This window comes from Amblyraja radiata, chromosome 41 (genome assembly GCF_010909765.2).
Source record: "Amblyraja radiata isolate CabotCenter1 chromosome 41, sAmbRad1.1.pri, whole genome shotgun sequence".
Lineage (NCBI taxonomy): Eukaryota > Metazoa > Chordata > Chondrichthyes > Rajiformes > Rajidae > Amblyraja > Amblyraja radiata.
The window spans coordinates 11686803-11701963 of NC_045996.1; the positions used below are offsets into that span (position 1 = coordinate 11686803).

Below are 15161 nucleotides of genomic sequence, written 5' to 3' on the forward strand. Positions count from 1 at the left end.
AGGCCATTAGGCCCTTCGAGCCAGCACCGCCATTCAATGTGATCATGGCTGATCATACCCAATCAGTACCCCCTGATTCTCCCCATATCCCCTGACTCCGCTATTTTTAAGAGCCCTATCTAGCTCTCTCTTGAAAGCATCCAGAGAACCTGCCGCCACCGCCCTCTGAGGCAGAGAATTCCACAGATTCACCACTCTCTGTGAGAAAAAGTGTTTCCTCGTCTCCATTCTAAATGGCTTACTCCTTATTCTTAAACTGTGTGGCCCCTGGTTCTGGACTCCCCCAACGTCGGGAACATGTTTCCTGCCTCTAGTGTGTCCAAGCCCTTAAAAATCTTATATGTTTCAATGAGATACCCTCTCATCCTTCTAAACTCCAGAGTGTACAAGCCCAACTGTTCCTGGTTCTGGACTCCCTCATCCCAAAGGTTTCCTCCCTCATCCCAAAGGTGTGTGGGGTTGTGGCTTAATTGGCCTCTCTGTAAATAGCCTCTGGTGTACAGAGTGGATGAGAAAGTGGGATGGGTCATTGACGGTCCCTGTGGACTCGGAGGGCCGAAGGGCCTGTTTCCAGGCTGTATCTCTAAATGAAACTAAATTTATTCCTGAATCTGGAGGTGTGTTTTGGAGGTGTACAAAACCACTCACTTTTATATCATCAGCAAACTTGCTAATCTTGCCCTGTATGTTCTCATCCAAATCATTGTTGTAGATGACAAACAGTAACGGGCCCAGCATCGAACCCTGAGGCACACCACTAGTCACAGGCCTCTATCTGAGAAGCAACCTTTCACCATCACCCTCTGTGTGTAAGATAGTGCTAGTGTACGCAGTGATTGCTGGTCGGTACGGACTCGGTGGGCCGAAGGACCTGTTTCTGCGCTGTATCTCTAACCATAGAAACATAGAAAATAGGTGCAGGAGGAGGCCATTCGGCCCTTCGAGCCAGCACCGCCATTCATTGTGATCATGGCTGATCGTCCCCAATCAATAACCTGTGCCTGCCTTCTCCCCATATCCCTTGATTCCACTAGCCCCTAGAGCTCTATCTAACTCTCTCTTAAATCCATCCAGTGACTTGGCCTCCGCTGCCCTCTGTGGCAGGGAATTCCACAAATTCACAACTCTCTGGGTGAAAAAGTTTATTCTCACCTCAGTCTTAAATGGCCTCCCCTTTATTCTAAGACTGTGGCCCCTGGTTCTGGACTCGCCCAACATTGGGACATTTTTTCCTGCATCTAGTTTGTCCAGTCCTTTTATAATTTTATATGTTTCTATTTCTATAAGATTCCCCCTCATCCTTCCAAACTCCAATGAATACAGGCCTAGTCTTTGCAATCTTTCCTCATAGGACAGTCCCGCCATCCCAGGGATCAATCTCGTGAACCTACGCTGCACTGCCTCAATCACAAGGATGTCCTTCCTCAAATTAGGAGACCAAAACTGTACACAATACTCCAGATGTGGTCTCACCAGAGCCCTGTACAACTGCAGAAGAACCTATACTGAAATAGGAGTAAAATTGAACAGGATCACAAAACAATCGATCAATATTTGCTTCCCTGCTCGTTCAAGCTCTGCCCTTTAATGTCGAGCAGGAAAGGAAGAATCAAGTGTTGCAAATGAGGAATAAATCAAAATTAATTATTGAAATATCACCCATAATTAGCAGAAGTGATTTGGATCCACTGTAGTGAAGACACTACATCCAGCATTCAATTATAATAACATGAAGACATATTGTAGACTATATATGATACCATACGATAGAACGTTATTTACCCCAGGAGGGAAATTGATCTGCCAACAGTCATAGAAACACAACATACATGAAATTAAAGGGACGAGTGAAATGTTTTAGGGATGTGAAGAGATTGTGGAGGGGGGAGGGAGGGGGAGGGAGGGTCAGTCTACCCCACGACAGAAGGGGGAGGAGTTGTACAGTTTGACAGCCACAGGGATGAGGGATCTCCTGTGGTGTTCTGTGCTACATCTTGGTAGAACAAGTCTGTCATCTTGTTGTGTCAGAGGTACACAGAAATGCTGGAGAAACTCAGCGGGTGCAGCAGCATCTATGGAGCGAAGGAAATAGGCAACGTTTCGGGCCGAATCCCGAAGGGGTTCGGCCCGAAACGTTGCCTATTTCCTATTGCCTCTTGCCTATTTCCTTCGCTCCATAGATGCTGCTGCACCCGCTGAGTTTCTCCAGCATTTTTGTCTACCTTCGATTTTCCAGCATCTGCAGTTCCTTCTTAAACAAAACGTCTTGTTGAGTCTCAGTGCCTGTAACTCGTTTTCACCTAGCCCACAGCTAACAATGGCCTGTTTCCTTTATCATTGTTACTTCTTTGAATATCTTTCATTCAGTTGTTCTACACCTCTCTGTATCACCGTCTATATCTCTCGTTTCCCTCTCCCCCGACTCTCAGTCTGAAGAAGGGTCTCGACCCGAAACACCACCCATTCCTTTTCTCCATCGACGCTGTCTGTCCCGCTGAGTTACTCCAGCTTTTTGTGTCTATCTTCGGTTTAAACCAGCATCTGCAGTTCCTTCCCACGCATATAGAAATTCATCTTTGGTTGTTCCCATTAGGACGTTTGTTCTAACACAACGTTGTCAAGCTGGAAAGGGTACAGAGAGGATTTACGAGGATGTTGCCAGGCCTAGAAGGTCTGAGCTACAGGGAGGGGTTGAGCAGGCTGGGTCTCTATTCCCTGGAGCGCAGGAGGATGAGGGGTGATCTTATAGAGGTGTACAAAATCATGAGAGGAATAGATCGGGTAGATGCACACTCTTGCCCAGAGTAAGGGAATCGAGGACCAGAAGATATAGGTTTAAGGTGAAGGGGAAAAGATTTATTAAGAATCTGAGAAGTACCATTTTCACACAAAGGGTGGTGGGTACAGTGAAAAGCTTTTGTTGCGTGCTATCGAGTCAGCAGAAAGACAATACATGATTACAATCGAGCCATTTACAGCGTATAGAAACATAGAAACACAGAAAATAGGTGCAGGAGTAGGCCATTCGGCCCTTCGAGCCTGCACCGCCATTCAATATGATCATGGCTGATCATCCAACTCAGTATCCTGTACCTGCCTTCTCTCCATACCCCCTGATCCCTTTAGCCACAAGGGCCACATCTAACTCCCTCTTAAATATAGCCAATGAACTGTGGCCTCAACTACCTTCTGTGGCAGATAATTCCAGAGATTCACCACTCTCTGTGTGAAAAATGTTTTTCTCATCTCGGTCCTAAAAGATTTCCCCCTTATTCTTAAACTGTGACCCCTTGTTCTGGACTTCCCCAACATCGGGAACAATCTTCCTGAATCTAGCCTGTCCAACCCCTTAAGAATTTTGTAAGTTTCTATAAGATCCCCCCTCAATCTTCTAAATTCTAGCGAGTGCAAGTCGAGCCTATCCAGTCTTTCTTCATATGAGTCCTGACATCCCAGGAATCAGTATAGTTACATGATTAAGGGAATAATGTTTTGTGCAAGGTAGAACCAGCAAAGTCCAGTCAAGGATAGACCAAGGGTCACCAAAGAGGTAGATAGTAGTTCAGGACTGCTCTCTGGTTGTGGTAGGATGATTCAGCTGCCTGATAACAGCTGGGAAGAAACTGTCCCTGAATCTGGATCATGTCCCCTTATGATATGCAGTACATTTGCATTTAACACGACCCTGAAAAATAAATATAATAATGTGCATATCCTCAATATCTTTCACAGTGGCAATCTCATAGAGCAGTCTGCAGTCGATGAGTCACTTTAAAAAGCATAGCCACTCTCGCAATGTAGGGAACTCAAACAGCCTATTTTCACTCAACAATCTGATATCAATCCTTCCTTCCATCGAGGGGATTTATCGCAGTCGCTGCCTCAAAAAGGCTGGCAGTATCATCAAAGACCCACACCATCCTGGCCACACACTCATCTCCCTGCTACCTTCAGGTAGAAGGTACAGGAGCCTGAAGACTGCAACAACCAGGTTCAGGAATAGCTACTTCCCCACAGCCATCAGACTATTAAACCTGGCTCGGACAAAACTCTGATTATTAATAACCCATTATCTGTTATTTGCACTTTATCATCTTATTTATTCATGTGTGTGTATATATTTATATTATGGTATATGGACACACTGATCTGTTTTGTAGTAAATGCCTACTATGTCTGAAGAAGGGTTTCAGCCCGAAACGTTGCCTATTTCCTTCGCTCCATAGATGCTGCTGCACCCGCTGAGTTTCTCCAGCTTTTTTGTCTACCTACTATGTTCTGTGTGCTGAAGCAAAGCAAGAATTTCATTGTCCTATACAGGGACACATGACAATAAACTCACTTGAACTTGAACTTCAATCAGATTTTTTCCCATTTAATTTAGAGAAACAGCGCAGAAACAGGCCCTTCAGCCCACCGAGTCCGCGGCGACCCGCGATCCTCTCGTATCCTCCCACTATCCTACACACACTAGGGACATTTTAAATCTTTACCCAAGCCAATTAACCTATAAACCTATGAGGAAATATTGAAAAGACTAGGCTTGTATTAACTGGAGTTTAGAAGGATGAGGGGAGATCTTATAGAAACATATAAAATTATAAAAGGACTGGACGAGCTAGATGCAGGAAAAATGCTCCCAATGTTGGGCGTGTCCAGAACCAGGGGCCACACAGTCTTAGAATAAAGGGGAGGTCATTTAAGACTGAGGTGAGAAAAAACTTTTTCACCTAGAGAGTTGTGAATTTGTGGAATTCCCTGCCACAGAGGGCAGTGGAGGCCAAGTCACTGGATGGATTTAAGAGAGAGTTACATAGAGCTCTAGGGGCTAGTGGAATCAAGGGATACGGGGAGAAGGCAGGCACGGGTTATTGATTGGGGACGATCAGCCATGATCACAATGAATGGCGGTGCTGGCTCGAAGGGCCGAATGGCCTCCTCCTGCACCTATTTTCTGTGGCAAAGAATTCCACAGATTCACCACCCTCTGACTGAAGAAATTCCTCCTCATCTCCTTCCTAAAGGAATGTCCTTTAATTCTAAGGCTGTGCCCTCTGGTCCTAGACTCTCCCACTAGTGGAAACATATCCACATCCACTCTATCCAGGCCTTTCACTGTTCTGTATGTTTCACTGCTTCCTGGAGCCAATAACTATCTCCTTCATCTTGCTGCCATAGAGGGAAGAGAGGGATTGTCCTGACACAATGTTTCTGATCTCCCTATCGCCTTCCTGTACTCCTTCACAAGTTTGTTCAAGATCCGACCCACTACAGTGGCGTTATCTGCAAGCTTGCCGATGAAGCTAGAGTCAGAAAGTTGAGAATGTACAGGGAGTACAGTAAATGGGCTGAGAAGGCATTCTGCTGGAGTACTAGTGCTGAGAAAAATTGTGGAAGATACCTTGTTACTTTTCCTGTGGTTTATGGCTCGTAGAGACAGATTCAGTGGGAGGACAAATTCAGTGGTAGATTTCACTCCATATTCTGTGATTCTGGGTGTGTTAAGATTCATATAATTTCCTTTCATTGTTTGGCGGGACTGTCATATGCTGAGAGAATGGAGCAGCTGGGCTTGTACACTCTGGAGTTTAGAAGGATGAGCGGGTATCTCATTGAAACATAGAAGAGTGTTAAGGGCTTGGACACACTAGAGGCAGGAAACATGTTCCCGATGTTGGGGGAGTCCAGAACCAGGGGCCACACACAGTTTAAGAATAAGGGATAAGCCATTTAGAACAGAGACAAGGAAACACTTTTTCTCACAGAGAGTGGTGAGTCTGTGGAATTCTCTGCCTCAGAGAACCTGCCTCTCTGGATGCTTTCAAGAGAGAGCTAGATAGGGCTTAAAAATAGCGGAGTCAGGGGATATGGGGAGAAGGCAGGAACGAGGTACTGATTGGGGATGATCAGCCATGATCACATTGAATGGCGGTGCTGGCTTGAAGGGCCGAATGGCCTACTCCTGAACCTATTGTCTATTGTCCATTGTCTATTGAAACATTGCCATCTGCACCCACACATATGAATGTTTGGCGGGTAGAATTGTGGCAACAAATGTGTAGGAAGGAACTGCAGATGCTGGCTTAAACCGAAGATGGACACAAAAAGCTGGAGTAACTCAGCGGGACAGGCAGCATCTGTGGAGAGAAGGAATGGGTGCACTGCCTGGACCCGCGAATGGCCATCTTAGCCAGGCCCAGGAGTGACTCTGTATCGCAGTCCGCAATAACCTTCCTGAACTCCCGGTGGCTCAGCACTTCAACTCCCCCTCCCATTCCCAATCCGACCTCTCTGTCCTGAGTCTCCTCCATTGCCAGAGTGAGCAACACCGGAAATTGGAGGAACAGCACCTCATATTCCGCCTGGGTTGCTTGCGTCCGGATGGCATGAACGTTGAATTCTCCCAGTTTTGCTAGCCCTTGCTGTCTCCTCCCCTTCCTTAACCCTCGAGCTGTCTCCTCCCATCCCCCCGCCCTCGGGCTCCTCCTCCTCCCTTTTTCCTTCCTTCTCCCTCCCACCCCCCATCAGTCTGAAGAAGGGTTTCGGCCGAAACGTTGCCTATTTCCTTCGCTCCATAGATGCTGCTGCACCCGCTGAGTTTCTCCAGCATTTTTGTCTACCCAGGAGTGACTCTACCGGCTGAGCTACTGTGGTAGATCTGCCCTATATCGTTCTGGCTTTGTCCATCTTTCAGTCTGAAGAAGGTGGGTCTTCAGCCGGTACTGTTACGATGTTTAAGAAACATTTAGACAGGTACATGAAAAAGGGCAGGGTTTAGAGGGATGTGGGCCAAACGCAGGCAGGTGGTGGGACTAGAGTAGATGGGACAATGTGGACCTGTTTTCACGCTGTAAGACTCTGTGACTCTAAGGATTCCGACCCGAAACTTCACATATTCCTTTTCTCCAGAGATGCTGCCTGACCTGCTGAGTTACTCCGGCATTTTGTGTCTATCTTCGGGACAAACCAGCATCTGCAGTTCCTTCCCACACTGTGCCCCTTATTATTGTCATGTGTACCGAGGTACAGTGAAAAGCTTTGATTTGCATGCTCTCCAAACAGACTGGATAACACTATATATAATACAATCAACTCAAGCATCATTAGAGGGGTAGTTGGAGGAATAGTTTGACTAGTTAGAAGAATAGTTAAAATAGTTAGATTAGTTAGGGGGTTAATTAGATTAGTTAGTGGGTTAGTTAGATGAATAGTTAGAATAGTTAGATGATTTATTATAGGAACAATTAGAGAATTAGTTAGAGGAATAGTTAGACTAGTTAGTGGAATAGTTCGTTTAGTCAGAGGGTTAGATAGATTAGTCAGAGGGTTAGTTAGATTAGTCATAGGATTAGTTAAAGGATTAGTTAGAGGGTTAGTTAGATGAATAGTTAGAGGATCCATTGTATGAATAGTTAGAGGATTAGTTAGGATTAGTTGAAGGATTGGTTAGAAGTTTAGTTCGAGGAATAGTGAGAGGAATAGTTATGATTAGTTGAAGGATTGGTTAGAAGATTAGTTCGAGGAATAGTAAGAGGAATAGTTAGAGAAATAGTTAGATGGAGGATTAGAGGATTAGTTAAAATAGTTATATAAATAGTTAGAGGATTAGTTAAAGGATTCGTTGAAGGATTAGTTAGAGGATTCGTTAAATGATTAGTTAGAGGAATAAAGGATTAGTTAAATTATTAGTTAAATGATTAGTTAGAGGAATAGTTAAAGGATTAGTTAAATGATTAGTTAGAGGAAGAGTTAAGGATTAGTTAAATGATTAGTTAGATGAAGAGTTAAAGGATTAGTTAAATGATTAGTTAGAGGAAGAGTTAAAGGATTACTTAAATGATTAGTTAGAGGAATAGTTAAAGGATTACTTAAATGATTAGTTAGAGGAATAGTTAAAGGGTTATTTAAATGATTAGTTAGATGAAGAGTTAAAGGATTAGTTAGAGGAATAGTTAAAGGATTAGTTAGAGGATTGGTTAGAGGAGAGGGGAAGATGCAGGGTGTGGAATATACCCAGCGCTGAAGCCCATCTTTGCCGTAGATCCTGTCTTTTACCGGCGACTGTGTGGAACTTCTGAAGGTTTGGAGTCTGTCTCAGCGCGGCGCTGAGTGAGTGGTGTAGATCTCTGGAGAGCGCACGGTCCGGTGCAGGAACTGCTCCCGGCGTCAAGGGTAGCCCCCCTGCTCCATTATATGGGTGGGCAAGAGGAGTGAGGGGAGGGGGAGGCATGGGGTGCAGGGGAGAGGGCGTGGGGAGAGGTGGGGGCACCCTGAGCTGCTGCTGTCCGGCTTCCAGGCTAAACGAGGACAACGCCCGCTTCGCCCTGCTCGCCCTCTTCATCCTGGGCTACCTGGCGCTGGGAGCCGCCGTCTTCTCGGCCATGGAGCGGCCGCTGGAGGTGCTGGCTGAGCGGGCGTGGGGCCGCCGTCTGGACAACTTCAGCCGCAGCCACAACATCAGCCGCCCGCTGCTCGCCGCCTTCCTCCGGGACTACGAGAAAGCCCATGGAGCCGGCGTCAGGGTGGAGCCCGTCCGGCCCCGCTGGGACTTCCCTGGAGCCTTCTACTTTGTCGGGACCGTGGTGTCCACTATAGGTCAGTGGGTCACTGTGTCTGTGTGTGGGTGTATGTCAGTGTGTGTGTCTGTAGGTCTCTGTGTGTCTGTGTGTGTGTGTGTGTGTCCATGTGTGTGTCTGTAGGTCTCTGTGTGTGTGTGAGTCCATGTGTGTGTCTATATGTATGTGTGTGCCTATGTGTGTGTGTGTCTATGTGTGTGTGTGAGTCCATGTGTGTGTCTATATGTATGTGTGTGCCTATGTGTGTGTGTGTCTATGTGTGTGTGTGTGTCCATGTATGTGTCTATATGTATGTGTCCATGTATGTGTGTGTGTCTATGTGTGTGCATGTCTATGTGTGTGCCCATGTGTGTGTATCATGTGTGTGCATGTATATGTGTGTGTGAATGTGTGTATCTATGTGTTTGTGTCTATGTGTGTGTGTCAATGTGTGTGTGTCTGTGTGTATCTATATATCTATGTGTGTGTGTCTGTATGTATCTGTGTCTATGTGTTTGTGTCTATGTGTGTATCCGTGTTTGTGTCGATTATGTATGTGTCTGTGTCTATTATGTGTGTGTGTGTCCATGTGTGTGTGTGTCCATTTGTGTGTGTGTGCGTGTGTGTGCGTGTATCTATGTATGTGTGTCTATGTGCGTGTGTCTATGTGTGTAACCATGTATGTGTCTATTATGTATGTGCCTGTGTGACTATTATGTGTGTGTGTCCATGTGAGAGGGAGAGACCAGATGCAAGAACACATCTGTGTTCCCTGCTCCTCAATCTCTGCTCAGTCCAATTTACAACATTTAAGATTGTTCTCGAGCCGAAATGTCACCCATCCCCCTTTCTCCGGTGATGCTGCCTGACCCGCTCGCTCCCTACACACTAGGGGCAATTTACAGAGGGGGCAATTCACTTGTAAACCCGCACGTCTTTGGGACGTGGGAAGAAACCGGAGCACCCATGGGAAACAGGGAGACGGTGCAAACTCCACATAGACAGCACCCGAGGTCAGGATCAAACCCGGGTCTCCTGCGCTATAAGGCAGTGGCTCTACCCGCTGAGCCACCGTGGTGGCTGGCCCTGTATTTATTTCTGGCCTTCTCCTTCTTTCTATCTACTCCATAAGTCTGAAGAAGGGTCTCGACTTGAAACGTCACCCATTCCTTCTCTCCAGAGATGCTGCCTGACCCGCTGAGTTACTCCCGCATTTTGTGTCTATCTTCGGTGTAAATCAGCATCTGCAGTTCCTCCCTACACATAGAGCAATATAGCACAGGAGCAGGCCCTTCGGCCCACAATGTCTGTGCTGGGCATGATGCCAAGTTAAACAAATCTATCCAATATATACAATGGAATATCTTTGTTAAACAAGTTCATGAACTATTTTACAGTCTTAATGCCCCTGTCCCACTTAGGAAACCTGAACGGAAACCTCTGGAGACTTTGCGCCCCACCCAAGGTTTCCGTGCGGTTCCCGGAGGTTGCAGGTGGTTGCCGGAGGTTGCAGGTAGTGGAAGCAGGTAGGGAGACTGACAAAAACCTCCGGGAACCGCACGGAAACCTTGGGTGGGGCGCAAAGTCTCCAGAGGTTTCCGTTCAGGTTTCCTAAGTGGGACAGGGGCAGCCTATCACCACTGCTCCAAGATAAACACGTATTGCAATACTGGACGCGGGAAATACACTAATTAATATCTATATTTGCCTCCGATTGGAATACTGTGTCTATAAAAGGGAATAATTAACTTTAATGCACCAATATTCCATGATATCATCAAATGATACTTTCGCAGCAGGTGAAGATTAAAGAATGAAAGATTAGCGATATCCATGCCAGTAATTCAAACATACTAACAGCTGGTGCCATAAACCTAAAGGTCCGAATGAACATAATTAATTAGTTGTTTCCACGCTACAGTTGTCGTCGATGGGGATCCAGTCTAAGGAATGTGGCGGCTCTTGCCTGGGGTTGAGGAGTACAGACAATGACCGTCCAGCTATGTCTTGGAGTGCTGATCTCTCTGCTCACCCCCTTCTGAATTCCTCCTGCTCATCTCCTGGGTGGCGCGGCGGGTAGGGTTGCTGCCTCACAGCGCCAAGGACCCGTGCTGAACATTGGAAGTAAACCATCCACAAAGGGATTGTTTAAGTAGGAACTGCAGATGCTAGAAAATGGAAGGTAGACAAAAGTGCTGGAGAAACTCAGCGGGTGAGGCAGCATCTATGCAGCGAAGGAAATAGGCAACGTTTCGTCCCGAAACGTTGCCTATTTCCTTCGCTCCATAGATGCTGCCTCACCCGCTGAGTTTCTCCAGCACTTTTGTCTACAAAGAGATTGTCTTGGCTGTGAGAATGAATCAACTCCCATTTATGCAGTCTGAAGAAGGGTCTCGACCCGAAACGTTGCCTATTTCCTTCGCTCCATAGATGCTGCCTCACCCGCTGAGTTTCTCCAACACTTTTGTCTACAAGGAGATTGTCTTGACAGAGCCTTCTCCAGGGCAGCTCCCAGGCTCTGGAACTCCCTCCCCCAACTGATCCGCAATTCCGTGTCCCTCACCATCTTCCAGTCCCGCCTCAAGACCCATCTCTTCACCTCTGCCTATCCTTAGCCCCATGTCCCCCTCCCTTTTCATCTGTGCATTAATTGCCTCATACTGTGTTTTGTATTGAATTCTGTCTTTACTTTGTGTACTAGTCATGTCTCTACTATTTATTTCATTCCCCTTACATGTTTTTCCTCTACATGCTCAATTTTTGTAAGGTGTCCTTGAGACTCTTGAAAGGCGCCCATAAATAAAATTTATTATTATTATTATTATTGGCTGTGAGAATGAATCAACTCCCATTTATGCAGTCTGAAGAAGGGTCTCGACCCGAAACGTTGCCTATTTCCTTCGCTCCATAGATGCTGCCTCACCCGCTGAGTTCCTCCAGCAATTTTGTCTACCTTAGACTAAACACTTTGTGTTTGGCTCAAGATGCGACATCAATGGAAGTTGGTTCATTCTCACTCCCAAGACAATCTCTTTGTAGATGGTCTATTTCCAATGTCCATGTGTGTTCCTCTCCTAAACCACAATGAAGATGCACCTGAACGTAAACGTAAACTAAACTAAACTAAACTCAGCTGGTCGGCCAACATCCGTGTATGTCAATAGACAATAGGCAATAGGTGCAGGAGTAGGCCATTCGGCCCTTCGAGCCAGCACCGCCATTCAATGTGATCATGGCTGATCATCCCCAATCAGTGCCCCGTTCCTGCCTTCTCCCCATATCCCCTGACTCTGCTATTTTTCAGAGCCCTATCTAGCTCTCTCTTGAAAGCATCCAGAGAACCGACCTCCACCGCCCGCTGAGGCAGAGAATTCCACAGATTCACCACTCTGTGGTGATTTCCTCGTCTCCGTTCTAAATGGCTTACTCCTTATTCTTAAACTGTGTGGTCCCTGGTTCTGGCCGCCCCCAACATCGGGACCATATTTCCTGCCTCAAGCCCTTAACAATCTTATATGTTTCAATGAGACACCCTCTCATCCTTCTAAACTCCCGAGTGTACAAGAGAGTGTACAAGATGCTTCCAAGAGAGAGCCCTATCTAGCTCGCTCTTGAAAGCATCCAGAGAACCGGCCTGCACCGCCCTTCTCTGCCTCAAGAGTGTTACTTGTCATGTTGTCACTTGCGGGCGGAGCACCAAGGCAAATTCCTTGTATGTGAATATTGGCCAATAAACTTATTCATTCGAGTGGGGGGTGGTGGTGGTGGGGGGGGGGGGGGGGGTGAGTGACCGGATAGGGGGCGACCTGGCCCTGACGTGGGTGTCTCTTGATCTTCCTCGCAGGTTTCGGGATGACCACGCCAGTGACCCTCGGCGGGAGAGTCTTCCTGATCTTCTACGGCCTGGTGGGATGCGCTGCCACCATCCTCTTCTTCAACCTGTTCCTGGAGAGGACCATCACCCTGCTGGCCTACGTGCTGCGCTGGTTCCACCAGCGGGGGCTGGAGCGGGGCGGGGGGGCGGGGGGACCCTCCTCCCACAGGCCGTCCAACCTGTCGGGGGAGGTGGACAGCTTGGACAACTGGAAGCCTTCGGTCTACTATGTGATGTTGATCCTGGGTTTGGCTTCCATGGTGATCTCCTGCTGTGCCTCGGCTATTTACTCACCCATGGAAGGCTGGTCCTACGGCGAGTCTCTCTACTTCTGCTTCGTGGCCTTCAGCACCATCGGCTTCGGCGACCTGGTGAGCAGCCAGCGGCAAGCCTACTCCAACCCGGCGCTCTACCGGGCCGGCAATTTCCTCCTCATTCTCATGGGCGTGTGCTGCCTCTACTCGCTCTTCAACGTCTCCTCCATCATCATCAAGCAGTTCCTCAACTGGATGTTGAGGAGGATGGAGTGCCGGGGGTGCCGGCATGGGCGGAGGAGGAGGAGGAGGCCGAGGGCGCACTGCAATGCCGTGCACCCGCTGGCCGGCAAGTCGCGCGGGGGCCGCGTCTCGGTGGAGACGGTGTGTGACAGTGAGACGGAGGAACGGCGCCTGTCGGGGGAGATGATCTCCGTCAAGGACTTCCTGGCCTCCAACAAGGTGTCCCTGGCCATCATGCAGAAACAGCTCTCCGAGACGGCCAACGGCGGCCCCAGGCAGAGCCACGCCCGGTGCAACGGGTTCCCCGGAGGGGTTGGCGCCCTGGCCATCATGAACAACCGGCTGGTGGAGACCAGCGTGGACAGGTAACCTCCGGGGCTGGAAATGGACACACTAATGCTGGAGTAACTCAGCGGGACATGCAGCATCTCTGGGGCGAAGGAAACGGGTTGAGAAGGTTTACGCAGCATCTCTGGGGCGAAGGAAATGGGTGATGTTTCAGGGTCGAGACCCTTCCTCCCATAGCTCCGAGCCTCACTCACCCACATCCGCAATGGACCTCAACTGTACTTCATTCAACACCAGATCCACGTCCTCAACAAACGCTCAACTCATCTACCTGTCCCGAGTCTCCAGGGCTAGAAGCCTTGTCAGCCCATTGAAACACAGGTGGAGCTCCTGCAGTAGAAAGAGACTCATCATCAGATCGAATCCAGAGCGGGGAGGAAGGAGTTTCAAGACTCTTTCACCAACAAGAAGAAGGCCATCAGGATGTTGGTCTCCTACTAGGATCTGAGATGGTTGGCATCAGTCTTTGGCTGTCTGGACTAGTCTCAGCAACTGGTCCGAATCCTTCAACTCATTAGGCCTGGATGTGGAGAGGATGTTTCCACCAGTGGGAGAGTCTAGGACCAGAGGCCACAGCCTCAGAATTAAAGGACGTTCCTTTAGGAAGGAGATGAGGAGGAATTTCTTTAGTCAGAGGGTGGTGAATCTGTGGAATTCGTTGCCATAGAAGGCTGTGGAGGTCAAGGCAATGGATGTTTTTAAGATGGATATAGATAGATTTGTGATTAGTGCGGGTGTCAGGGGTTATGGGGAGAAGGCAGGAGAATGGGGTTAGGAGGGAGAGATATATCAGTCATGATTGAATGGCAGAGTAGACTTGATGGGCTGAATGGCCTCATTCTGTTCCTATCACTTATGAAGGAGGTTAAAGACTCTTTCACCAAAAAGAGGATGCCTATCAGGATGGTGATCTTCTACTTGGATCTGAGATGGTTGGCATTAGTGATGTCTCAGCAACAGGTCCAACTTCATCTGGTTGGCCTCAGTGTTGGATTGTCTAGACCAGGCTCAGCCACAGGTCCAAGTCCTTCATCTGACGATGAAAGGCAACATCTTCAGTCCCTCCTTGCTCGATGTCAAGCCTTGGTTGGAGCGGCAGAGGATGCTGCCACCTTCAGGAGAGGAAGGGAGGTCACTGAGTTGGACACAAAATGCCGGAGTAACTCAGCGGGACAAGGCAGCATCTCTGGAGAGAAGGAACGGGTAACGTTTCGGGCTACCGTGAATGGGTTCGCTCTTCATGTTGACGTTCACTTGTGCGAGGACTTCAACGTGGTAAGATGACCCGAGGCTCTTCACCAAGAACATGACTCGGAGAACCTGATACCAAAGCACAAGCGATCCAAAGCTTGGTCAAAGTGTCGGAGGTTTGGGGAGAAGGCAGGAGAATGCGGTGAAGAGGGAGAGATAGATTCTTCTTGGTTCTTGGTTTCTTGGTCCTCCAAAATATTCCAAATGGAATTTAAACTGTGGAGGGGGTGAAGGGAGGGCTTAAGCCAGAAAGGGTTATTGGGAAGAAAGAGCTACTTTAAATTTAGTTGCATCTGGTTGGGTAACTATAGTTGGGTGGAGATTATTCCATGCTTTAATTGTGCGGGGGAAGAACGAATCGCTGTACACATCTGTCTTTGTAGCTGGGATCACAAATTGGATCGAATGCCCTCGTCTGCTCCTAATTGATTGGGGGACTTGATGGGCCGACTGGCCTGCTCCTATCCCTTATGACCCAATGAGCAAAGTGCAGGGGGAGGGGCCTTAAAGACTAACACGGAGGAGTATGGACGAGGGAGAGAATGCCAGCGTTTTGGGCTCAGCAGCTGGAGAATGGAGAAATTGACAGAGGGAATGATCATGAGGATGGATTTGGAAGAGTGAAGACTGAACTTG

General features: G+C 47.9%; 1 protein-coding gene across 1 annotated transcript; it reads left to right on the forward strand.

The window, feature by feature from the left end:
• The first annotated feature begins 8228 nt into the window (after positions 1-8228).
• LOC116967744 (potassium channel subfamily K member 13-like) lies at positions 8229-13339 on the forward strand. The gene is made up of 2 exons (XM_033014351.1): positions 8229-8595; positions 12400-13339. The coding sequence occupies exons 1-2, from the start codon at positions 8229-8231 to the stop codon at positions 13293-13295; spliced, it is 1263 nt and encodes a 420-aa protein (XP_032870242.1). The 3' UTR covers positions 13296-13339.
• The last annotated feature ends 1822 nt before the right edge of the window (positions 13340-15161 follow it).